This window comes from Heptranchias perlo, chromosome 38 (genome assembly GCF_035084215.1).
Source record: "Heptranchias perlo isolate sHepPer1 chromosome 38, sHepPer1.hap1, whole genome shotgun sequence".
NCBI classification, from domain to species: Eukaryota; Metazoa; Chordata; class Chondrichthyes; order Hexanchiformes; family Hexanchidae; genus Heptranchias; species Heptranchias perlo.
This window is the reverse complement of record NC_090362.1, coordinates 19,716,625-19,744,096: the sequence shown is the minus strand read 5'-3', so window position 1 is coordinate 19,744,096 and position 27,472 is coordinate 19,716,625. Positions and strand designations below refer to the sequence as shown.

Here is a 27,472-nt window from a genome sequence, read left to right as displayed (position 1 = left end):
TGAATTCTGAAACTGAATTGGATTCTGTGACGTCAGACTTGATGTACCCACATCACAATTCATATCAAGTGACACTGGGACTGCACAAGGTAAATGAGAGGACAAATTCAGCAAGAATTTGTCCATAAAAAGACTGTTACTTTCAAAAGACATTGAGAACTTTGGAAGAAGTCGTTGCAAGGGATAATTAACCCTTTGAAGACATTGCTCATATTTTTAAATTTGTGCTCATTAGTATTTGGCACATTCTATTATGCTTCCCCTTTTCCAAGCAATTTCAAATAAGTAGTTTTGTTGTTTTAGTCGTTGTTTGACATTCCACCAATTCAAAGAGAGGGTTTACTGTGAGTCCAGATTATACGGAATTAGGTAGTGAGTCATATACATCGGCAAGGGCTGATTGTTGGAAAAGGTAAAGCTTCCAGAATGGAGGGGCCAAGACCTGCTCTTGGAACCATTGTGAAGTAATTGAGAGAGAAAATATTGTACTTTAACAGGCCAAGGTAAATTCTTGTATTCAGCATGCACTGTGACAATCATTATTATCTTGTCCTTCATCTGTTTTAAAGTATGAATTTCTAGGGGTAAGTAATGTTGATTTTGTGCACTTCTCCTTGGATGAGTGGCTGCGAGCTATTTTCCTGAAATGTCTATCTTTTCTTATTGAGATATCTTCGTGAAGGGCCAAGGCCCAGAGAGGCAACATGAAGATTAAAGAGAGTAGGAGAGATGGTGAGATGAATCAAGAAATAGTGATTAGACAACATCAAACTTCAGTTTTAAAAACCTGTAGATTAAAGGAAGAAGAGAAACCTAAGGGAGATAAGAAGTTCCATGGTTTTCAGGCCCTGAGAAAGAATGAGTTAAAGTAGGAGATAGCGCAATGAATCTTGATTTCAACACTGTGAGCATTCAAGGAGGAGCAAGAGCTGAGTGTATTTACAGCTTAGCAGGAATGAGAGGAACATTATGAGGAATGATGGGAGTAATCGTACCAATAAAAGAGAGACAAGAAAAATTATGATGGAAAGAGATATAAATGACCGTTCATCGATGGAACTGTTATTCTTAACTTTCCTCAGTGCAATGGATGTATTTTGATGATTTCAATAAACAATTCCTCTTGGATTGCACTTGATGTGTTTTCAAATGAATCCCCAACAAATGTGCTTTGTTTTTAATCAGTATTTGCTAAGCCTTAGCCAATAGTAGCACAAATGTGACAGAAACTGAGAGAAAAAAAGACAGATGTCGTTATATACATCCAGATTGGAACTCACACATACCAACAAGCTGTCTCTCTATCTGTGCATTAGAAAATAAGCTCATGAGCAATGCTATGTAAGTGATTCAAATCTAACAGTCTGCTCCACTTTCTGCAAAATGATTAAAACATTGTCAGAAATCAGTTATAATTCCTAAGAGGCGTGTTTACTGTACAAGCCACATTGAGGAGTTGAACCATTTACCGTAAAGTCCCTGAAGTCCACGTTGCCCGGTTGCAGGATCTGCCATTTTCCACAAACGAACCATTCCAGCACTTTGCCTAGGCAACATATTGTCTGCACCAGAAGCCAAAAGCCCATCAGAAAAGCTACGCAGGGCATCACTCCAGGAATGGGATGACCCATAGATAGAGCTTCCATCAATCCATGCGGTGGCATCGTTTATCTGGAATAAATCAGTGACAATACAGATGTAAGTTATCACAGACAAACTTTTTTCTACCATTTTTTGTAACCAATTTTTGTGTTCATAAAGTTCATAAGTCTTCCTAAACTAATCTGTACCCAGTAACAAGATCAAGTTTTCCATCATACAACACAACTTGGATGCAATTTGCATCATTCACCTCCTGAATCGTTTCTCTGACGTGGCTTAACCTCAACCACAGATGTTTACTCTCTATGATTGTTATTACTACATTGGAGCCAGAGGCTCAAACCAGGCACTAGATGCCACACGCACCATTATCTCAAGTTACCCACCTTTCAGATGAAATGTTAAACCAAAGCTTTATCTGCTCTGGGGGTTGCAAAAGATTTCATGGCACAATTTGAAGAAAAGAGGTCTCCTAATGAGACAGCAGGGAGAACTCCACTGCTCTTCTTTGAAATAGTGCCATGGTCTCTTTTACATCCACCTGAGAGGCAGAGAAGGCCTCAGTTTAACATCTCATTTGAAAGACAGCACCTCCAACAGTGCATCACTAGAGCATCAGACAAGATTTTGTGCTCAAGTCTTAGAGTAGGGCTTGAACCCACAACCTTCTGACTCAGAGACTAGAGCACTACCCACTGAGCCACAGGTGAACTATGTAGCCAAATTGAGTAGACAATAAATAATGATACAACTGTGCAGTGGTAAGGTTGCACTTTTAGAATTATGTCAAGTTTTGGTCAGACACAGGAGAGGTATTTAAACCCCTGGAGATAATGCAGAAGGCAGTAAGGAGACTGATCCCTAGTTATAAGGAAATACTGAAAAAACTTGGAAGGAGGTGACTAAGTCAAGATCTTACAGAGGTAAACAGGATAACAAATGGCATAGAAAAGATGAATCCGAACACTATTTCAAAGTAAACCATAACAATCAGAAAAGGGGACATAGGTTCAAACAGGCAAAAATGTCAAGACAGACCTCACGAGGTACTTCTTCAAATAAGAGTTTCAACAATTGGAATGGATTGTACGGTGTGTATTGGAGGCAAAAATCTTTGAATCACTTAAGAGGCAGATGGATGCTGTGGTGGGGGGACCGGAAATTTTTTTTATGGATGGATGAAGAAAGATTGGCCAAATGGCCTTCCTCATCCCCATCTATCTTGAGCTTTTAGAAAAACGCTTCATTTCAATTATTTTGTATTTTCACTCTTCAACATTTTCAGCTTATTCTTCAGCTGAGGAGAGAAAGCTGCTCAAAGGCTGAACAGGCTGGTGGGCAAGAGCAGCAAGAACTGATTCGCCCTGTGATTTCCTCTTCTTCCAATTGGGAATCATTCCCCCCCAACCCGCCCCATCCCCGCTCCGAAGGAATGGCTGAGATTGGGAACTTATCAATTGGAGAACTGCATCTCTTACTTTAAATCTGTTTCCTATAAAATTCAATATTAGAAATGTGCATTATTTATTTAATCAATGATTAAAATGCATCCAGTTACATAACATACCTGCACTCGCGGGTTGTTTGGACTTTGGCCCGAGCTCGTTGTCCACTGACTGCGCTGGAATGGCAGCTGTACATTCCCTGTCTTGTTCGGATCAAAAATTATGTCTCCGGAAGGAATCTGAATGTTCAGGAATTCAGGAGGACAACCAGATCCAGTTGTTTCCAAAATTTCGTCAATGACATGAAACCCTGAAAGGTTTAAATAAATTAGAAAAACATTCATTACAAAAGCTTCAGGAAAAAATTGGATTTATGAGGCAAACCCTGGTTTCTCTTTAATTAAATACATATTAACAACTATGGGGTAAGAATTTGTTTGGCTGCAATCAGTAGTGGTATCACAAGTGTGGGTATGAAGATTTCTTCTGTTCAGTTTTTCTGGCCAAATGGTAGACATAATTATCACTTCTACTATTCACACATAGGAATTGCTAGATGGAAAAAGACCCAGGTCCATCTAATTCGCCTTCTACCATCCTGGTAATCACTTGATACAACGATAATGGAGTTGTTGACTCATCATAGCAATCAATCTCTATCGATTAGTCTACAACAGACCCAGACGAACAGCTGACTAGTGAACTGTATGAAACAGATCTCCAAAAAGCTTTACTGATTAGCAAGTTGGAATATGAAGAGCGAGGAAACCCCCCAGTGGTGGAGAGCTTTGGGAACCACAGGTCCAAAGTGACCATTTTCCTCCCAAGCACTGCTACACTTACCACATGTCATGTCTCAAATTACTTGTATACTGTATCCCAAAATGTTATTTTCTGAAAGAAATCTATCTAATTTGCATTTGATTGAATCATTACTAACTGCTTCCACCATCTCCCTAGGAAGTCTGTTCCGTTGATTGACCACTTAGCTAAAATGTTAATCACATTGCTAGTGTCTTGACTTTGAGCAAATCAGTGTGCTGATTTTGCTGTTATTACACCTGGGTGTGTTGGATCACATACCCATAAAGGAGTCATTCCAAGTCTCCCTTACATGCTGTGCCCAGGCAATCCAAAACACCAAGGTTCATTAAACGGAAAATAGCCCCATAAAGTTCAACGGCCATTTTATGACATCACCATCTTATAGAAAACCTAATGATAAAATACATCAGGATATTTAAGATTGAGGTTTATAGGGGTTGATACAGCGTTATCACTCAGGATTTTACTGCAGTGTACTGCTGGGTTGTGTAATGCAGACCCAATGACCTGCCTCAGCAGCAATAGGATTCAAAGCCATATCTCTGATCAGAATAAAGCCTTAATCCAGTACGTAAGATCACTTGGCCACATTACCGTCAGGTCACTGTTTCTGCTACAATATAAAGAAATTGCACACAAACATGTCAGGATTTTGTACGCTAATCTTCACGCAACATAACTTCAAGGTCAAGAAAACACCATTCAGGTGAAAACCGTCAGGAATAGTTTGTACTATTTGCACTTTAAATTTGTGCTGCAGTTGAGAGCCTAGCCTTTGACAGTGTTGTCATACAAAACTAAAGCACATGGTTCTGATACTAGACTGGAAACCCAGAGATTGGGCATTCAAACTGCACAATGGTAAAGTTGTGAAATTGAATTCAATAAATCCAGTAATTTATAGAAACAAAATGACCAAGAAAGCTGCAAGGTTGTCATTAAAAATCCACAATGCACTTCAGAGAAGGAAACCTGCCATCCCAACCCAGTATGGCCTCCATCTGACTCTTTTCCGTTGTATGGTTGACGTCAATTGAAGTCAATGGAAAAGATAATCGAGCAAAGTGTGAAAGGGGCTATCACCCATTTTGCACTACTGCCCAAGATGTATCTCACCCCCCTTAATGCCCTCAGTTGTACAATTACTCGAAAAGAAGTCCCACCAATCCTTATCAGGCAACTAGGTTTTGCAATAAATGCAGCGTTCCTCACATCCTGAGGAGAAAGAACAAAAACGGTAACTTGATTTAAATCACTCAAGCTTTAGTGATTCCTTTCTACTCCAACGTTCTCCCTCTCTTCCTTAAGGCACTGACTCATGCTGGCTGCCTTCACAGCTTTCTGATGTTTCACTTAAGTGGCTATGTAAATCTAGACAGTAAGGGCGCTAAATTGGGCCGTGTAGCGCCCGTTCTTTCGGCGCAACACGGCAACTGTGACATCCAAGATGGTGTCTTGGACGCGCACGCACGCTTCCAGCGTGACGTGCGCCAGACGTCACCTTGGTATAGGAGTTGGCGCAGGCGAAGATAACGAACGCTGGAATCATGCAAAGTAAGGAGAAAATGGCTTCAATCAGTGGGCAACGCTGATTTAAAGTGATAGGCACCATTTTGGGACTTAACGCTCAACTCTACGCACATTCTTAACCCTGACCATCTGAACGTGCCTTACAGTGCCTGGAGGACCCCCCACCAGGGCTATTTAAAGGGACCATGCAGGATATACAGGTTATTGGCTGGATAATTGCTTCTGGCCGCCGAGACATTTGTAACTGCTTTTGGAGGTCTCCTATACTTGAACACTAGGACGCAGGGACATAGCCTAACATTTAGAGCGAGGACGCGCAAGAAATGCTTCTACTCGCAAAGGGTGGGAGATGTTTGGAACACTGTTCTGCAGACGGCAGTTAATGCTAGCTCACTTGTGAATGTTAAATCTGACCAGAAGACCATAGACCATAAGAAATAGGAGCAGGAGTAGGCCATTCGGCCCCTCGAGCCTGCTACGCCATTCAATGAGATCATGGCTGACCTGATTTTTACCTCAACTCCACTTTCCCGCCTTTCCCCCATATCCTTTGACTCCCTTGCTGATCAAAAATTTGTCTAACTCAGCCTTGAATATATTCAATGACTCAGCCTCCACAGCTTTTTGGGGTAAAGAATTCCAAAGATTCACGACCCTCCGGGAGAAGAAATTCCTCCTCATTTCCGTCTTAAACGGGTGACCCCTTATTCTGAGACTATGCCCCTAGTTTTAGATTCCCCCATGAGGGGTAACATCCTCTCAGCATCTACCCCATCGAGTCCCCTCAGAATCTTGTATGTTTCAATAAGAGAAGATAAGATTGATAGATTTCTGTGAACCAAGGGTATTAAGGGATATGGGGATAAGACGGTTATATGGAGTTAGGTCACAGGTCCACCATGATCTCATTGAATGGTGGAACAGGCTCGAGGGGCTAAATGCCACTCCCACTTGTTGCCTCCTGATATGCGTCACCTTCTCCTGCAAGAAAGCGGGACGTGTGTCTGGGTGATGTGCTTGTCATGGTTGAATAGCTAGTGTGTGTGACCTGTGAGTTGTGGGTGGGCGGCTTAAAACAGTGGTAATGTGTGAGGGTGAGAGGAAGCATCTGATTGGAAGGGTTGAGTACTGATGGAAAGAGTTTGTTGGTATGTGGGTGATGGGGGGTGTAGTGTCTGGTGCAGTCGGTAGGAGACGCCACTTGACCTCACTCAAATTGACCATTCATGTCAAAGCATTGAACATCTTCCTGCACTGCATCCATGTTCATGATGCTGTGCGCCTGGCATTGACTTCGTCCCCCGCTGCCCCCACTGCCTTTTGGATAAATGTCTGGAGGGTCTCTTGTTTCCGCTTCCTCCCCCCCCCACCCCGCGGATATAGGATGCCCCTCCTTCTGTCCACCTCTTGCACCAAGGTCTCTAGTGCATCAGCAGAGAACCTTGGTGCACGCACTCTCGCAGGCCTGGTACCAACTCAGATCGGCAGATTGGTGAGGTCTGGCGTGCAGATTGGAGGATGTGGGATTTAGTAGTGTGCAACCTTTATTCAATGTTTTAACATAACTCATCTGTATGTAAACATAAGGATTGGACCTGCATCTGTGTGCGATGCCTGATCTCCGTTCAGACTCCGGGCAGACAACAGGCTGTTATTTTCAGCAAATAACAGGTACCAGCTACCTTTATAAGAGATTTCTAAGAAACATCCTCCCTTTAAGAGATTGAGCTCCCCTGATGGTGGAAAGTTCGAATTGCATTGATTCCACGTGCAAGGCCCGGAAAGGAAGGCTGATTGCAGGTGAGTCCTCGGGTGGGCCCAAACTTGCGTCCTGCCTGCGCCGGGGCCATTGGGCGCATCACGCTACCCACGCCCAAAAACGGCCCTTAACCAATTCTTCCCCCTAAGCATCCAACAGGTGATTTGACTGTGGCATCAGAGCTGAACCTAATCCTGCCCTCACCGATTAGCCATACGTGCTCACTTTCCAATAGTGGAACGCATTCAGGAGAATGAACCCTGCTGATTCTTTTCACCTCACCAGCCCCGGGGCATTGAAACCGACCGTAGCGTCCTCATGCTACCCCAGCCGAGACCAGCTGTGGATCAAATCTGGGACCTCCCTGGTATGTCATGAACAGGTGCAGAAAATAATCAATAAGGCTAATGGAATGCTGGCCTTTATATCTAGAGGGCTGGAGTACCAGGGGGCAGAAGTTATGCTGCAGCTATACAAAACCCTGGTTAGACCGCACCTGGAGTACTGTGAGCAGTTCTGGGCACCGCACCTTCGGAAGGACATATTGGCCTTGGAGGGAGTGCAGCGTAGGTTTACTAGAATGATACCCGGACTTCAAGGGTTAAGTTACGAGGAGAGATTACACAAATTGGGGTTGTATTCTCTAGAGTTTCGAAGGTTAAGGGGTGATCTGATCGAAGTTTATAAGCTATTAAGGGGAACGGATAGGGTGGATAGAGAGAAACTATTTCCGCTGGTTGGGGATTCTAGGAGTAGGGGGCACATTCTAAAAATTAGAGCCAGACCTTTCAGGAGCGAGATTAGAAAACATTTCTACACACAAAGGGTATTAGAAGTTTGGAACTCTCTTCTGCAAATGGCAATTGATACTAGCTCAATTGCTAAATTTAAATGTGAGATAGATAGCTTTTTGGCAACCAAAGATATTAAGGGATATGGGCCAAAGGCAGGTATATGGAGTTAGATCGCAGATCAGCCATGATCTTATCAAATGGCGGAGCAGGCACGAGGGGCTGAATGGCCTACTCCTGTTCCTATGTTCTACAATCCAGGGATACCCTTTGGATAGCTCTGAGTTATTCTCCAAAACTGAACCATAAAGTGTTTGTGTTTATTTTGAACCAAACACAAACCTCAGATAATTGATTATGACCTGTGGAGAATATACAAAAAAATTCTTGCTATTATCTGGAGCAACTGGAATGCCCACACAGCCCACTATTTCCTCGTTGTACCCATTGTAACATTATTTCTATCAATTAAGGTACAAAGGAATGACCACACAAGCAAGGTCTGATCACAAAAACTCAAACACATTTATAAAAGACAAAGTTATGATTTTGCTATAAATACTGAACACAAGAAATCTTCCAGGAAGTTTAAGAACATATTAAAACTTTGGCATTTATAGAAAAAGAGGAGGAAAAAAAGATTTGCAATTACATCATACGTTGTTAACCGTCTCAAAAACACTTCAAAACATTTTCACATAGAATGGATTCCTTTGAAGGGCAGAGACAGTTGTTATTGGGCAAATGCAGCTGCAATTTAATGCAACATCATCCAGAAAGCGACAAGGTGAATGAGAAGCTAATCTGCCTCCGGTGAGGTTGGTCAAGGGAAGAATGTGGGCCAGAAAACCAGGAGAACTTGATCAGACATGACCACAAACTTATATGTGTAGCAAAATAATGCGGATGTTGGAAATCTGAAATAAAAACAGAACGTGCTGAAAAACACTCAGCAGGTCAGGCAACCTATGTGGAGAGAGAAACAGAGTTAATGGCCCCGATATTTACGGGGAGGCCGGAAACGGTCAAAGAACATAGAAACACAGAAACATAGAAAATAGGAGCAAGAGTCGGCCATTCGGCCCTTCGGGCCTGCTCCGCCATTCAAAATGATCATGGCTGCTCGTTTAACTCAGTACCCTGTTCCCGCTTTTTCCCCCATATCCCTTGATCCCTTTAGCATTAAGAAATATATCTATCTCCTTCTTGAATACATCTAATGACTTGGCCTCCACTGCCTTCTGTGGTAGAGAATTCCACAGGTTCACCACCCTCTGAGTGAAGAAATTTCTCCTCATCTCAGTTCTAAATGGCATACCCCGTATCCTGAGACTGTGACTCCTGGTTCTGGACTCCCCAGCCATCGGGAACATCCTCCCTGCATCTAGTCTGTCTAGTCCTGTTAGAATTTTATATGTTTCGATGAGATCACCTCTCATTCTTCTAAACTCTAGTGAATATAGACCTAGTCTACCCAATCTCTCCTCATACGTCAGTCCTGCCATCCCAGGAATCAGTCTGGTAAACCTTCGTTGCACTCCCTCCATGGCAAGGACATCCCTCCTCAGATAAGGAGAACAATACTCCAGATGTGGTCTCACCAAGGCCCTGTACAACCCGGCAAGGTCCTGTCGATCTTAACGGCAGGACCTCATTAGCATTTTGAAGCTCCACCTCCTGCCGGGCAGCCGAACAAATAAACAGCCTGGCCGACAGGTGGAAGGGAACACTAGCAGCGTGAGGCCACCGCCAGGGACCCTTGGGGTCAGTCTCCGACAATTGGGAGTTGTGGAAGTCGGCAATGGTGAGGGGGGGGTGAGGGGGAGGCAATCAGGAGGAGGGGGGAGAGGCTGGAGATCGGAGCTGGGGGAGGCTGAAGGCTTTCTTCAGGGGCCTGGGGGGGAGCGCTCCTGCTCCTCCTGGCCCACGAGGAGTGCTGAAGCAGCCGTTTAGCTTAGGGAACTGGCAGCTCCCACCTCTGCTTCACTGAACAGTTTCCCGACCCCTTGGAAATCCATGCAGCAGGAGTTAACTTCAAATTCAGCTCCCAATTGCACTGTAGGAGCCCAATTTAAATACGTCAATATGTGTCCCACCTGTCCACGGCGGGACGCACCGATATCTGCCGCTGTTTAAAGGCGGCAGGCGCTCGTGTGGTGGGTTGGGGTTCGGGTTACACAGAGCTCACTTCTTGAACCCCCCTCCGCCCGACTTTCTCCCACCCGTCGTGGGATGGGCGGGGGGGTTAATAATGAGGCCAACGTTTCAGGTCGATGGTCTTTAATGTGTAGTAGGGGATTCCATCATAAGGGGAACAGATAGGCATTTCTGCGGCTGCAGACGTGAATCCAGGATGGTATGTTGCCTCCCTGGTGCTAGGGTCAAGGATGTCACGGAGCGGCTGCAGGACGTTCTGAAGGGGGAGGGCGAACAGCCAGAGGTCGTGGTCCATATCAGTACCAACGACATCGGTAAAAAAAGAGATGAGGTCCTACAAGCAGAATATAGGGAGTTAGGAAATAAATTAAAAAGCAGGACCTCTAAGGTAGTAATCTCAGGATTAATCCCAGTGCCACATGTTAGCGAGAGCAGAAATAGGAGAATAGACCAGATGAATGCATGATTTGAGAGAGATGGTGTAGGAGGGAGGGGTTTAAACTCCTGAGGCACTGGGACCGATTCTGGGAAAGGCAGGACCTGTACAAGCTGGACGGGTTGCGCCCAAGCAGAACTGGGACCAATATCCTCGCACGGGCATTTTCTAGTTCTGTTGGGGAGGGTTTAAACTAGTATAGCAGATGGGAACCAAAGGGCAGGTATAGATAGAACAAATTCAGACCAGGAAACGAGAAGCAGAAAAGCAGTTAGTGACGTAGTTAGCGACTCAGAAAGGCAAAAGAAGCAAAGGTTAAATAGTGTTCAGCACAGGAATTTGATGGGGTTAAAGGGGATATACTTCAGTGCAAGGAGTATTACAGACAAAGCAGATGAGCTAAGGGCACAGACAGACACATGGCAGCATGATATCATTGCTATAACGGAAACCTGGCTTAAAGAGGGGGACAATTGGCAGCTCAATATTACTGGATATAGAGTTTTCAGGCAGGATAGAGTGGGTGATAAAAGAGGAGGGGGGGTTGCATTATTGGTTAAAGTATCAATTACAGTTGTGAGAAGGGATGATACGCTAAATAGATCATCAATCGAGGCCATATGGGTTGAACTAAGAAATAAAAAAGGGGCAGTCACACTACTAGGAGTGAACTATAGACCCCCGAATAGTGAAAGGGAGATAGAAGAACAAATATGCAAATTTCTGAGTGCAAAAATAAGAGGGCAATAATAGTAGGGGACTTCAACTACCCGAACATCAACTGGGATTCAAACAGTGTGAGGGGCACAGAGGGTGCAAAATTCTTGATCGGTGTCCAGGAGAACTTTTTTAGCCAGTACGTGACAAGCCCAACAAGAGGAGATGCAATTCGAGATTTAGTCCTGGGAAATGAAGATGGGCAAGTGGGTGAAGTGACAGTGGGTGACCATATTGGGGATAGTGACCACAATTCAGTTAGTTTTAGCATTATTATGGAAAAGGACAGAGTTAAATCAGGAGTAAACGTTTTAAATTGGGGGAAGGCAAATTTTACAGAACTAAGAGGTGATTTGGCAGAAGTGGACTGGACACAACTACTTGAGGAGAAATCAGTGGCAAGGCAGTGGGATGCACTAAAAAGTGAAATTCTACAGGTACAATGCAGATATGTCCCCCCAAAGAAAAAGGGTGGCACTGCCAAATTTAGAGCCCCCTGGTTGTCTAGAAGTATACAGGGCAAGATAAAGCAGAAAAAGCAAGCTTATGACTGTCACAAAAAACGAAATACTGCAGAAAGCCTAGGAGTATAGAAAGTACAGGGATGACGTAAAAAAGGAAATAAGGAAAGCAAAGCGAGGGCATGAAAAAATATTAGCTAGTAAGATTAAAGAAAACCCAAAGATGTTTTATCAGTACATTAAGAACAAGAGGATAGCTAAGGAAAAGGTGGGACCTATCAGGGATGATAAGGGTAACTTGTGTGTAGAAGTAGAGGATGTGGGTAGGGTTTTAAACTAATATTTTGTCTCCATATTCACAAAGGAAAGGGATGATCCCGATGTAGTAGTTAAAGAGGAGAGGTGTGAAATATTGGATAAGGTAAACATTACGAGAGAGGAAGTACTAGAGGGACTGGAATCCTTGAAAATTGATAAGTCACCAGGGCCGGATGGATTGTTTCCTAGGCTATTGAAGGAAGCCAGGGAGGAAATAACAGATGCTCTGAGGATCATTTTCCAATCCTCACTAGATACAGTGGAGGTACCGGAGGACTGGAAGACTGCAAACGTAGTACCACTGTTTAAAAAGGGTACGAGGGAAAGGCCAAAAAATTATAGGCCGGTCAGTCTTACCTCGGTGGTGGGCAAACTATTAGAATCAATACTGAGAAATAGGATAAACTGTCACTTGGAAAGGCATGGTTTAATCAGGGATAATCAGCATGGATTTGTTCAGAGAAGGTCATGCCTTACAAATCTGATTGAATTCTTTGAGGAAGTGACAAGGAGGATTGATGAGGGTAGTGCAGTAGATGTTGTCCACATAGATTTTAGTAAGGCATTTGACAAGGTCCCACATGGCAGACTGGTCAGAAAGGTAAAAGCCCATGGGATACAGGGAAATGTGGCAAATTGGATCCAAAATTGGCTCAGTAACAGGAAACAAAGGGTAAAAGTCGATGGATGTCTTTGCAAATGGAAATCTGATTCCAGTGGTGTGCCACAGGGCTCAGTGTTGGGTCCCTTGCTGTTTATGGAATATATTAATGATTTGGACTTGAACGTAGGGGGCATGATTGGCAAATTTGCAGACGACACAAAAATTGGCCGTGTAGTTGATAGTGAAGAGGATAGCTGTAGACTCCAAGAAGATATCAATGGGTTGGTAGAGTGGGCGGAAAACTGGCAAATGGAGTTCAGCCCGGAGAAGTGTGAGGTAATGCACTTAGGGAGGGCAAACAGTAAAAGGGAATACGCAGTAAACGGGAATATATTGAGAGGGGTAGAGGAAGTGAGAGACCTTGGAGTGCATATGCACAGGTCCCTGAAGGTGGCAGTACAGGTAGATAAGGTTATGAAGAAGGCATGCGGAATGCTCTCCATTATTAGCCGAGGTATTGAATACAAAGCAGGGATAAGAACATAAGAACATAAGAAATAGGAGCAGGAGTAGGCTAATCGGCCCCTCGAGCCTGCTCCGCCATTCAATAAGATCATGGCTGATCTGATCCTAACCTCAAATCTAAATTCATGTCCAATTTCCTGCCCGCTCCCCGTAACCCCTAATTCCCTTTACTTCTAGGAAACTGTCTATTTCTGTTTTAAATTTATTTAATGATGTAGCTTCCACAGCTTCCTGGGGCAGCAAATTCCACAGACCTACTACCCTCTGAGTGAAGAAGTTTCTCCTCATCTCAGTTTTGAAAGAGCAGCCCCTTATTCTAAGATTATGCCCCCTAGTTCTAGTTTCACCCATCCTTGGGAACATCCTTACCGCATCTACCCGATCAAGCCCCTTCACAATCTTATATGTTTCGATAAGATCGCCTCTCATTCTTCTGAACTCCAATGAGTAGAGTCCCAATCTACTCAACCTCTCCTCATATGTCCGCCCCCTCATCCCCGGGATTAACCGAGTGAACCTTCTTTGTACTGCCTCGAGAGCAAGTATGTCTTTTCTTAAGTATGGACACCAAAACTGTATGCAGTATTCCAGATGCGGTCTCACCAATACCTTATATAACTGCAGCAATACCTCCCTGTTTTTACATTCTATCCCCCTAGCAATAAAAGCCAACATTCCGTTGGCCTTCTTGATCACCTGCTGCACCTGCATACTAACCTTTTGATTTTCTTGCACTAGGACCCCCAGATCCCTTTGTACTGCAGTACTTTTCAGTTTCTTGCCATTAAGATAATAACTTGCTCTCCGATTTTTCCTGCCAAAGTGCATCACCTCACATTTTCCAATATTGTATTGCATCTGCCAAATCTCCGCCCACTCACCCAGCCTGTCTATATCCCCTTGTAGGTTTTTTATGTCCTCCTCACTCTCTACTTTCCCTCCCATCTTTGTATCATCTGCAAACTTTGATATCTTACACTCGGTCCCCTCCTCCAAATCGTTAATATAGATTGTAAAGAGTTGGGGACCCAGCACCGACCCCTGCGGAATACCACTGGCTACTGGTTGCCAGTCCGAGAATGAACCATTTATCCCAACTCTCTGCTTCCTGTTAGATAACCAATCCTCCACCCATGCCAGAATATTACCCCCAATCCAGTGATTCTTTATCTTGAGCAATAATCTTTTATGTGGCACCTTGTCAAATGCCTTCTGGAAGTCTAAATACACTACGTCCACTGGTTCCCCTTTATCCACCCTGTACGTTATGTCCTCAAAGAACTCAAGCAAATTTGTCAGACGTGACTTCCCCTTCATAAAGCCATGCTGACTTTGTCCTATTAAATTATGTTTATCCAAATGTTCCGCTACTGTCTCCTTAATAATAGACTCCAAAATTTTACCCACCACAGATGTTAGGCTAACTGGTCTATAATTTCCAGCCTTCTGCCTACTACCCTTTTTAAATAAGGGTGTTACATTAGCAGTTTTCCAATCTGCTGGGACCTTTGCCGAGTCCAGAGAATTTTGGAAAATTATTACCAAAGCATCCACAATCCCTACTGCCACTTCCCTCAAGACCCTAGGATGTAAGCCATCAGGTCCAGGGGATTTATCCGCCTTGAGTCCCATTAATTTACTGAGTACCAATTCCTGAGTGATTTTAATCGTATTTAGCTACTCCTCCCCAGAGCCCCCTGTTTGTTCAGTGTTGGGATATTCTTAGTGTCCTATATCGTAAAGACTGAAACAAAGTATTTGTTCAGCATTTTTGCCATCTCCATGTTTCCCACCATTAATTTCCCGGTCTCATCTTAGCCACCCTTTTTCTTTTTATATAACTGTAGAAACTCTTGCTATCTGTTTTTATATTTTTTGCTAATTTATTTTCATAATCTATCTTCCCTTTCTTAATCAATCCTTTAGTTACTTTTTGCTGTCTTTTGAAGACTTCCCAATCTTCTATCCTCCCACTAAGTTTGGCTACCTTATATGTCCTTGTTTTTAGTCGGATACTATCCTTAATTTCTTTACTTAGCCACGGATGGCTGTCATTTCTTTTACACCCTTTTTTCCTCAGTGGAATATTTTTTTTTTGAAAGTTGTAAAATAACTCCTTAAATGAACACCACTGCTCATGTACCGATTTACCCTTTAATCTATTTTTCCAGTCCACTTTAATCAATTCCACTCTCATACCATCATAGTCTCCTTTATTCAAGCTCAGTACGCTTGTTTGAGAACCAACCTTCTCACCCTCTAATTGGATATGGAATGTAACCATGTTATGGTCACTCATTCCAAGGGGATCCTTAACTAGGACATTATTAATTAATCCTGGCTCATTACACAGGACCAGGTCCAAGGTTGCTTGCCCCCTTGTAGGATCAGTTACATACTGCTCAAGAAATCCATCCCTAATACACTCAATAAACTCTTCCTCAAGGCTGCCCTGCCCAATTTGATTTGTCCAGTTAATATGATAGTTAAAATCCCCCATAATTATAGCTGTTCCCATATTACATGCCCCGACTATTTCCTGATTAATACTTCTTCCAGCAGAGTTGCAACTATTAGGAGGCCTATATACGACGTCCACTAGTGTGTTTTCCCCCTTATTATTCCTTATCTCTACCCAAACTGTTTCATTATCCTGATCCTTTGTCCCAATATCATTTCTCTGTATTACAGTGATTCCTTCCTTTATTAACATAGCCACCCCACCTCCCCTTCCTTCCTGCCTGTCCTTCCTGATTGTTAAATACCCTGGCATATTTAATTCCCAGTCGTTGTCACCCTGTAGCCATGTTTCTGTAATGGCCACAAGATCATACCCATACGTAGTTATTTGTGCCGTTAACTTGTCCATTTTGTTATGAATGCTGCGTGCATTCAGATAAAGAACTTTCAAATATGTTTTGTGACACTTAGTTCCTGCTTTTTCCTTTTTTAACACTTTACCTTTTACTCCATACCTTCTGTCCCTTCCTGACACACTTTCCTCTGTCTCCCTGCTCAGGTTCCCAACCCCCTGCCACAGCTTTGATGCTGGGTTAATCGCCTTACGCCTTCTAGTTTTTATTTTATCTGTCGTGCCTAAAGTACACTTTCTTTCCGCTGCCCTACGCTTTTCCCTTTCACTTGTTCTTGAACAACTGTTTGTACTATTTGTATTGTAGATTTCCCCTGGGTCTTCCCCTCTCTTGCTGCTCTCAACTTTATTCCCTGCTCCGGTTCCCATCCCCCTGCCACTCTAGTTTAAACCTTCCCCAACAGCACTAGCAAATGTAATGATGGAACTGTATAAAACGCTGGTAAGGCCACAGCTGGAGTATTGTGCGCAGTTCTGGTCACATTACAGGAAGGACGTAATTGCTCTGGAGAGAGTGCAGAGAATATTTACAAGAGTGTTGCCAGGGCTTGAAAATTGCAGCTATGAGGAGAGATTGGATAGGCTGGGGTTGTTTTCCTTGGAGCAGAGGAGGCTGAGGGGTGACTTGATTGAGGTGTACAAAATTATGAGGGGCCCAGATAGAGTAGACAGGAAGTACCTGTTTCCCCTAGCGGAGAGTTCAAGAACTAGAGGACATAGATTTAAGCTGATTGTCGGAAGGATTAGAGGGGACATGAGGAAAAACTTTTTTACAGAGGGTGGTGGGTGTATGGAATTCGCTGCCCGAATTGGTGGTAGAGGCAGGGACCCTCAACTTTTTAAAAAAGTACCTGGATCTGCACCTAAAGTGCTGTAAGCTGCAGGGCTACAGACTGGGTGCTGGAAGGTGGGGTTAGAATGGGCACCTGGTTATTCTTCGAGCCGGCGCGGACATGATGGGCCAAATGGCCCCCTTCTGTGCTGTACCTTTTCTATGGTTTTATGCTTTTATGGTTCTAGTATCACTAATCCCAATCTCCCGTAGGTAGGAGTGCTTAACACTGTAGCACCAAGTCCTGCTCCACGCTGGGACGTGAATTTACCCAATAAAGGGACATTCGTGGTAAATTTGAGATTTGCATTTATATAGCACCTTTCACATGCTTAGGTCGTCCCAAATCTTTTCATAGCCAGTGAAGTAATTTTTAAATGTGATTAATGTAGGCAAACGTGGCAGCCAATTTGCGCACAGCAAGGTCCCACAAACAGCTATCAGATAAATGACCAGATAATCTGTTTCAGTGATGTTGATTGAGGGATAAATGTTGGCCCAGGACACCGGAAGCTCTGAGAGGGCAGACGGGTCCTTGGTTTAACGTCTCATCCGAAAGGCGGCACCTCTGACAGGGCAGCACTCCCTCAGCACTGCACTGAACTGTCAGCTTAGATTTTGTGCTCAAGTCTCTGAAGCCAGGACCTTCTGACTCAGAGGAGACAGTGCCACCACTGAGCCAACACTGACACCAAATTACTCTCATATATGGTATATGGATTTGATAAGACCGTATAGCAGTTTGTCGCACTCTGTAATGTTTCTCTGCAAGCCAGCGCTGTAGTTTATTTATCCACCTGTGAAGGTACAGCAGCCCAAAGCAAAATCACAAACCATAACTCTTGAACAAATGGGTTGAACAAGATTGGTCAGCTTATTTCCTGGGTTGCCTAACAGGAATATTAACAATATTAACAGGAAAGACTTTGCAACATGCCCCTGAGGCATTTATAATGAATGTTTCACAGACTCTAGATTCCAGGTCCAGGAGGATAAGTAATTGCGAGCTGAGATTCCCTAGTTGAAGTGACCACCCACGTAGCTCATTTTCAGTAAAGGGTCAGAAGCACAGCTGGAGGTTTGGATAAACAGTCGCAATTGGGCTTCCAGCAATTTTTCAAGAATACCTCATTTTTAAAATGGAGAAGTGTGGGTCTTATCAGCACATAGTGCAAACTCAATGAGATATAATCTGTATAAATTTCCACTTTTCCATTATTCACCAGCAGGGTCCCATTCAGTGTGGTGAATAAACAAGTGAAAAGCAGAACCTCCTGTACTGCAAGGATGGAGAAAGTCGCTTGTGAATTCACTAGCAAACAAGGTTCCAGTGTACTGATACAGTATTATTATTCAAATGTCAGGAATAGCTTTACTACAGTAATGACAATATTGTATACCATTAAAACTCTATTTTAACAATCTAAACAAAAATAAGATGCATTAAAACTTTCCATCTGCTGAGTCTCTCCTTTAGCCCATTCCCTCTTTCTAATCCACTTTCTTCTACATTTACTATTTATGCTTTTATACTTATTATTTGAGTGATCTAACGTAACTTTTAGTTCACTCATGGTAAGTTTCTTTTTTCTGCCTCCTCCATTCTCTTGTTTGAGATCAAGTTGGGAGCCACATCAGTCTAAATCATTTTTTTTAGCCAATCAAGAGATTGGCTTAGAATCATAGAATCATAGAAGTTTACAACATGGAAACAGGCCCTTCGGCCCAAAATGTCCATGTCGCCCAGTATATACCACTAAGCTAGTCCCAATTGCCTGCACTTGGCCCATATCCCTCTATACCCATCTTACCCATGTAATTGTCCAAATGCTTTTTGAAAGACAAAATTGTACCCGCCTCTACTACTGCCTCTGGCAGCTCGTTCCAGACACTCACCACCCTTTGAGTGAAAAAATTGCCCCTCTGGACCCTTTTGTATCTCTCCCCTCTCACCTTAAATCTACGCCCCTTTGTTATAGACTCCTCTACCTTATCTATGCCCCTCATTATTTTATAGACTTCTATAAGATCACCCCCAAACCTCCTACTCTCCAGGGAAAAAAGTCTCAGTCTATCCAACCTCTCCCTATAAGTCAAACCATCAAGTCCCAGTAGCATCCTAGTAAATCTTTTCTGCACTCTTTCTAGTTTAATAATATCCTTTCTATAATAGGGTGACCAGAACTGTACACAGTATTCCAAGTGTGGCCTATGTCTTGTACAACTTCAACAAGACATCCCAACTCCTGTATTCAATGTTCTGACCAATGAAACCAAGCATGCTGAATGCCTTCTTCACCACCCTATCCACCTGTGACTCCACTTTCAATGAGCTATGAACCTGTACTCCCAGATCTCTTTGTTCTATAACTCTCCCCAGCGCCCTACCATTAACGGAGTAGGTCCTGGCCCGATTCGATCTACCAAAATGCATCACCTCACATTTATCTAAATTAAACTCCATCTGCCATTCATCGGCCCACTGGCCCAATTTATCAAGATCCCGTTGCAATCCTAGATAACCTTCTTCACTGTCCACAATGCCACCAATCTTGGTGTCATCTGCAAACTTACTAACCATGCCTCCTAAATTCTCATCCAAATCATTAATATAAATAACAAATAACAGCGGACCCAGCACCGATCCCTGAGGCACACCGCTGGTCACAGGCCTCCAGTTTGAAAAACAACCCTCTACAACCACCCTCTGTCTTCTGTCGTCAATCCAATTTTGTATCCAATTGGTTACCTCACCTTGGATCCCGTGAGATTTAACCTTATGTAACAACCTACCATGCGGTACCTTGTCAAAGGCTTTGCTAAAGTCCATGTAGACCACGTCTACTGCACAGCCCTCATCTATCTTCTTGGTTACCCCTTCAAAAAACTCAATCAAATTCGTGAGACATGATTTTCCACTCACAAAACCATGCTGACTGTTCCTAATCAGTCCCTGCCTCTCCAAATGCCTGTAGATCCTGTCTCTCAGAATACCCTCAAACAACTTACCCACTACAGATGTCAGGCTCACCGGTCTGTAGTTCCCAGGCTTTTCCCTGCCGCCCTTCTTAAACAAAGGCACAACATTTGCTACCCTCCAATCTTCAGGCACCTCACCTGTAGCTGTCAATGATTCAAATATCTCTGCTAGGGGACCCGCAATTTCCTCCCTAACCTCCCATAACGTCCTGGGACACGTTTCATCAGGTCCCGGAGATTTATCTACCTTGATGCGCGTTAAGACTTCCAGCACCTCCCTCTCTGTAATATGTACACTCCTCAAGACATCACTATTTATTTCCCCAAGTTCCCTAACATCCATGCCTTTCTCAACTGTGATTGGCACCCCATCCACCACCCTAAACATTCACTCTCTTCACCACCGGCGCACTGTGGCTGCAGTGTGTACCATCCACAGGATGCACTGCAGCAACTCGCCAAGGCTTCTTCGACAGCACCTCCCAAACCTGCGACCTCTACCACCTAGAAGGACAAGAGCAGCAGGCGCATGGGAACAACACCACCTGCACATTCCCCTCCAAGTCACACACCATCCCGACTTGGAAATATATCGCCGTTCCTTAATCGTCACTGGGTCAAAATCCTGGAACTCCCTTCCTAACAGCACTGTGGGAGAACCGTCACCACACGGACTGCAGCGGTTCAAGAAGGCGGCTCACCACCACCTTCTCAAGGGCAATTAGGGATGGGCAATAAATGCCGGCCTCGCCAGCAACGCCCACATCCCACGAACGAATGAAAAAAAATTTTGACCTGGTCACATCACTGGAGTGGCTAGATCAAATTATTGTGTGAAAAGCAGGCCAATTTTCAACAGCTCCAATCAGCCATAGTGTAACTCCTTAGAGGCATAGGGAACGGAGATCCCCTGAGTTACTTCATCATCAGCACTCAAAGGATTCAAGTCACTTCAGTAGTTTCAATTGTGCAGCATGTGGCTTCAGCCTTGACACAGTGGTGACATTCTTGCCTCTGAATCAGAAATCTGTGAGCTCATGGCCCAGGGCTGACACTTCAGTCCTGTACTGATGGAGTACTGCACTGTTGGAGGTGCTGTCTTTCACATGAGGTGTCAAATTGAAACCCTGTCTGCCTTCTAAAGTTGATGTGGAAGACTGCAGGACATTATTTGAAAAAGAGGAGGGAGTTGTCCTGGCCAATATTTATCTCTCAATCATCATCGCTAAAACAGATTATCTGGTCATTTATCTCATTGATGTTTGTGGGACCTTGCTGTGCGCACTTTGGCTGCCACGTTTGCCTACATAACAAAAGTAACTACACTTCAAAAAGAGTTAATTGGCTGTGAAGTAACTATCATAAAAGGTGCTATATAAATGCAAGTTCTTTCTTTCTTTGTGTGAAATTTTTATTGCCACTTGGAGTATGTAGCATTGTGTGTTGTGAGCATAGTGTGGCTTTAAGGCCTTTTTAATGCTATAGGATAGGACACAGTCACCGTAGAGACCCAGAGCCCATAGCCCAGAAGCGTAGCTGTATTCAATTTTTCTTGCAGTGTATATCTCTAGTTCCTAAAATTGGTATCAGAGTGTGATGGATTCACTCTGTATACGCGCATAAACCGTCTTTGTGACTGCTATTTGTAAGCACTACTTTTATTTGAACCCCCAACCATGAGTTGTGCGCCAAAAGGAAAAAGAGAGCGAGTTTATTTTACAAAACATTTCCAATCCGCAGCAATTCTACATATGTCCCCAAAAATTCCAAGCCAGCTTACCAAAGTAAACAAACAGGACAGTTCTGTTTCTGTCACACTGTATTCCCGATGTTCCCTTCATTGCTACATTGCTGATGCTCCGTGGATTTGGTAACTCTGGCTCCTGTAAGACCGTGTAAACTCCGTCAGCGTAATTAGCAGGTAACAGGCGTACAAAGGGGGCACCTGAAAGGAATACAGTAATGTAACATTTTTGAAAATCGCCTTTAAAACAAACTTCTTAAAGCTTTAGTAAGTATTGGGCTTCTCAGTTGACATTCAGTGGTGAGGTCTGCTTCCTGCTACCTCTCCTTCTCTGCTGGTTTATTCAAATTATGTGCTATTTTGAGATACCGTACATTCTTTTAAAATTTTAATTCAGCTATTGTCTAGAACAAAACTCCCAAATTTTCTTCCGTTCCCTCCTCTCCTGGAGGCATTGACTCACTGAAATAAGATCTCACGTGTGCCAGTAACACTTTGCTTCCTCAACAAAGTGGCCAGGATTCACGTGTGAGCCAAAAAAAGTGAGTGCCTGCAAGCTATCCAACCTTGAAGGGCTTCATGGTCAAGCTCGATCTTGTCCTCAGCCAGCATCCACGTGTACGCTTCCAGTGGGGATTTCTGTTTAAAGTAAGAACCCTTCACTAATCCAGGCCCCTACAAGCCAATTGTGGCTGAGATCAACAAACTTGTATTCTCATTTGTGTGGTTTAAGAGACAGATTGATTACCTCTGAGCCATTGGATTGCCTGAATTCTACTCATCCTCAGTGTGGAACTATTACTTAATATCGCAAATGTTTCCAGTGGCAGATTGTAAGATTATGATTTGGGCGGGTTCCAGTTGGGTGTCCTCCAAGTTTTACCTTGATGAAAGAAATCCTTTATTCCAGGTTCATGCACGCAGGTGGACCAGCTGTTTAGACAGACTGTTGTAAGGATGCCTTTACTCGATAGTTAACTTGGAGTCAAAAAGAATCCCTTACCCACTGTACCCCTGCTGTGATGTGCTAGATTGTTGTACCATCCATCGTACCGTTGGATCTCCCAGTTCAATACAGCACCTAAAGCAAAATGAAACTGTATGGTCAAAGTTGAAATGATCCTACTCAATAATACGTTGCTCAGATTTTCATTATTAATCGAATCAAAATTGAACAAGCAAAAAAAGAACTAATAGACATTTCAATAGATAGCTGCTCATACCTTTTAACTTGTGCTAATTTTTTGTGCAAACAAAATTATTTTTAGAAATGCATTTCAAAGTTTTTTTTGTTTTGTTTTGCAAGCTGCTTCAGATTCATAAGCCTTAATGTTATATTGTACAAACCGGGGTAGATTTTTGTCTTCACTACATGGGCAGTAATCTGTCGATAACCCACTGTAATCGGGCAAGTTCTAGAAACACCAGGCGATCTGCTTTACCAGATTACCACCCAGACAGGGAAGATGAAATTCTACTCCAACGTATCTAAATATTTTATTACATTGAGTTTGCAGCACAGAAACAGGCCATTCGGCCCAAATGGTCCATGCTGGCGTTTATGCTCCACACCAACCTCCTCCCACCCCTCTTTCATCCTTCCATTCCTTTCTCCCTCATGTGTTTATCTAGCTTCCCCTTAAAGGCATCTATGCTATTCGCCTCAACTACTCCTTGTGGTAGTAAGTTCCACATTCTCACCACTCTCTGGGTAAAGAAGTTTCTCCTGAATTCCCTATTGGCTTCATTGGTGACTATCTTATATTTCTGGTCTCTAGTTTTGAACTCCCCCACAAGTAGAAATATCTTCTATATGTCTAACTTATCAAACCCTTCAGCCTTCTCTTTTCTAGAGAAAAGAGCCCCAGCCTGTTCAGCCTTTCCTGATAAGTATATCCTCTCAGTTCTGGAATCATCCTATTCATTTATTTCATTTAAGTATTGATTAAATACTTAAATATTGATATTAGTTTTATCCAACAGTATTTTTTCCTGAAATGCCAAATGTCAAATGCCAAAAGTATAATCCATTTATATTGGATCCATTCACCCAAACTTCTTAAAAATGACTTCACACAAATGAGTTAGGTTTTGGAGTCCAGTGACTATTGTTATGCAGGCAAAAGCATCAGCTAATCTGCACCAGGACCAGCCCGCAAACATCAAGCTTTCCCTCCCTAGCTCCTCTAACCCTAAGTCCCAACCTATGGTCCTCTGACTTTGATCTCCAGTACATCTCCCTGCCACTCTCCTCCTCTTTTGATAGCAGAACCTTCATCCATCTCTGTTGCACTGTCTCAAATTCTCTCCCAGAACCTCTTCATCTTGCAACTTCTCTCCCCACCTCCCAAAGCCTCCTCAAAGCCCATGGCCATGTATTGGTCATCATCCCCAACACTTCTATTCCTGCTCAGTGTTCACTCACTTCTATGCGACAGCTCAGATAAAATGCCTCTACCAGAAACATTAACTTGGCTTTTCTACTTCCAGACACTGAGGGACCTACTGCATATTTCCAGCACTTTCTGTTTTTATTGTATAGTTTTAACGTGTTGATTAGCAATAGTAATTCAAGTTCTTAAAGCAAATATTGAGCTACACAATCAGTCTTTATCTCTGGCTTCGAAATAATCATCCGTGCTTCAGTGAAAGGTGAAACAGAATACAAAACACTGGCTGTGTAATTAAACCAAGATGTGCACCCAACATTCAATGTTTAATTGTTTTATATTTTCTTCAAATTGCTGAAGGCAACCTTAAGATGTGCTGCTAAGTAGCATGTTTAATCTCTCATTCCATCTGTCATCCTATGCTAAATATTTCTGAGCAATTCTTTAACTATTTGTCTCAAGCATTAATATTATGCTTTGCATTTCTAGGCAACATCCCAAAAATGTGGTTGCCATTGTACTGTTGTGATGTATATGGACAATGCGACTGCAAAACTTCTTTTCACAGCCTGGCAAACTAATTTGAGTGAGTCACAGCCAGCAGGCCATAAAAGCACTTTCTCCCAGTAGTACCCATGGTTACAGCATTATTCACTCAACTCTGTGCTCTCCCACCCCAAGCGATTCCTACTGCATATAAACAAATACATTCCCCAAGCCCCACAATCCATGATCAAAACCTGCCCAGCAACGGGTCATCCGAAAGCCCCACCAAAATTTTTTAAAATGTGCATTTAACTCTGCTTCCACTGTACTGCACCTGCCAGCTTGAACTGGGAAAGTGTTTCATTTCCCAGCACTAACATCCTCATCTTAACCAGCAAAAAAATAGTAAAACAATAGAATGCATGTTAACATATAAACCAAGGAGAGAAATGGTGTAAAGAGAGGCCATCGGGGGGGGGTCTCCTATGATGTAGTATGCATATAATTCAAGGACAGGACCTAATGGTCGCAAATTTCATATCCGTTACACCCCGTAACTGGCGTACTCACGGCCAAATGGACCTAAAAGGAGTGAAGCCCCATTACCCCAAGTCTCCACCCTGTTTGACCTACCTCTTTGACCAAGCTTTTGGTCACCTGTCCTAACATCTCCTTATGTGGCTCGGTGTCAAATTTTGTTTGATAATCGCTCCTGTGAAGTGCCTTAGAATGTTTTACTATGTTAATGGTGCTATATAAATGCGAGTTGTTGTTGTTGTTTGCTGCTGGCATTTCAAACAGGACAGGAAGATCCCACTAAAACTCCTTTAAGCTATTAAAGTGAGGCCAGAATGCTATCACTTCATTCTCCGATGTTTGAATGTGCAGGGTGCCAGGTGCCAATCTTATGATAGCTGCCCAGGGTTGCTAAGGAATCAACTGTAGATGACATTCATTTATAGGGGATTGTAGGAAGATTCAGTCAGCAGTTTTAAGGTGATTTCTGGACTGCTTTTCTTCAGTTTGTTTTTGTTATAATCTCTTCTGCCACTTTGACTTCCATCAGCCTTTGTGATAATTGCTCAGCTGCTTCCTTTTACCCCTACACCTCCATCAGTACCACCAATGGGTTCCCAATGGGAATTGTCCAATGTGTGAATTTCTGGGAGAAGGAAGACCAATGGAGAGATACCAGTCAGGTCAAACTGCACCAGATGTGATCTGTGCCCACATCACACCCTCATCTATGGACAAGGGTGCACAAAGCTTATTTTGGCATAGGATTAGTACATGCAAAGGCTCCAACTCTCAAGATAAGTTCTAGCAGCAGACATGATGGCGGAGATAAAGGCCTGACTCACTGATGGTTCTTCAGAAGCTTGCCAATCACACAGTATATTGTGGTTTCAGTGGCGTTGTGTGAAAGAAGGCACGTCAGGGTGATGAACAGCCAGCACTGCCTGACTGGCCACATCACACCAAGATACCACCAACCATTTCTCCAGGTTCCAGCATGGCTACTTTGCAACGGCCAAGGGAGAACTGCCTTCACAGCCACTGGGTCAACAGAGATCCAGATGTAGAGCCTCTGCTGCAGAGAAACCTGCAGCTAACATGGATCATACAGCTGGCATAGCCAATGACAATAACAGTCAGCCACGGCCTCAAACTTGTCCCTGGCTCCTTTTAGGCGTGCTGACCAATGGGGGTGGCAAACAGGGCTATTGTCCTCACAAACACCCCATGTAGCACCATCTCCACTTCAGCAGCCATCAGACAAGAGGTCAGACGCTGAGCTGCTCCACCACTTACCTGCGCATTCATGACTGCACCCTGGGTTTGATCTCCTTTTATTTTTGCCTGCCATTTATTCATACTCCAACCCTTTAGCCTTGACAGAGACTGCCAATGGGTCGAAATGCCTTTTCAGCCTTTCCAAAGCCTGAAAGCATTTTTTTACCACTATTCTGCCACTTCGCTTTAAATTTCATCCGCATGCAACTTTCTGGTCCCATCACTCGGCTACCTCCCCGCAGATGTCCAAATCTGCAGCTGGAACAGTGAATAGTTATGCAAATAAGCTGACCCTGGAAAATTGTGCGTTACTAGCACATTGCTACTCTGGCTAGGTTTGCATTTGTTCCTAACCATTCAGGACAGAATTATGCCAGTAATCGAAAATCAGCCCCAAAGACTTAATTGTTCAGGCACTATTCAGTCAGGTCCATGGTACAAATATCGTGTCCTTTGGGACTCCCTTATTTAAAAGTAAGTCAGCAATAAATGTTCCATTTCTTTTGCAACAAATTCAATTTCTGAATTACATTTGCAGAATTACTTACTGGTAAATGAAGGGCGACAAAGTAACAGGGTCCAGGAGATGACGAGTGGCGTCATGTTATTCCTCGCTGTCATTCTCTTCCAACTTCAAACTTTTAAAGTTATGGAATTTGGAGTCTCCTCATTAATTTGTCAACTATAGTAAAGAAATATACATGGAACAGAATGTATTAATGTGTATTACATGTAGAATTTGCTAGTGCTCTTTTAAATGCAATAAAATAAAGCCTGACACCAGTGCAATTCAATTTGTGCAATACAAGTAGCACCTCTGTGCACAGTTTTGGTCTCCATATTATAAAAACAATATCGAGGCACTGGGGAAGGTGCAAAAAAGATTTACAAGGATGATACCAGATCTGAAAGGTTAGAACTATCAGGAAAGACTGGGCAGGCTGGGGCTCTTTTTTCTAGAAAAGGAAAGGCTGAGATGTGACCTGATAGAGGTCTTTAAAAATTATGAAAGGGTTTAGAATTACAGAATCATGGAAAGGTTACAGCACGGAGGGAGGCCATTCGGCCCATCGAGTCTGCCCCGGCTCTATGCACAAGCAATCCAGCTAGTCCCACTCCCCCGCCCTATCCCCGTAGCCCTGCAAATGTTTTCATTTCAAGTACTTGTCCAGTTCCCTTTTGAAGGCCACGATTGAATCTGCCTC

At 43.3% G+C, this 27,472-nt stretch overlaps 1 protein-coding gene across 1 annotated transcript in view; it reads right to left on the bottom strand.

Moving 5' to 3' along the window:
* The window catches only part of LOC137304843 (dual oxidase 2-like), a 99,352-nt gene that overhangs the window by 65,299 nt on the left and 6,581 nt on the right, over positions 1-27,472 (bottom strand). The window contains exons 2-6 of the mRNA XM_067973634.1: positions 26,816-26,949; positions 22,601-22,678; positions 21,634-21,798; positions 3,170-3,357; positions 1,470-1,671 (exon numbers count right to left, since the gene is read on the bottom strand). Of these exons, the coding sequence (XP_067829735.1) occupies positions 1,470-1,671; positions 3,170-3,357; positions 21,634-21,798; positions 22,601-22,678; positions 26,816-26,888 (706 nt within the window). The 5' untranslated portion in view covers positions 26,889-26,949. The remainder of the gene's footprint in view (positions 1-1,469; positions 1,672-3,169; positions 3,358-21,633; positions 21,799-22,600; positions 22,679-26,815; positions 26,950-27,472) is intronic.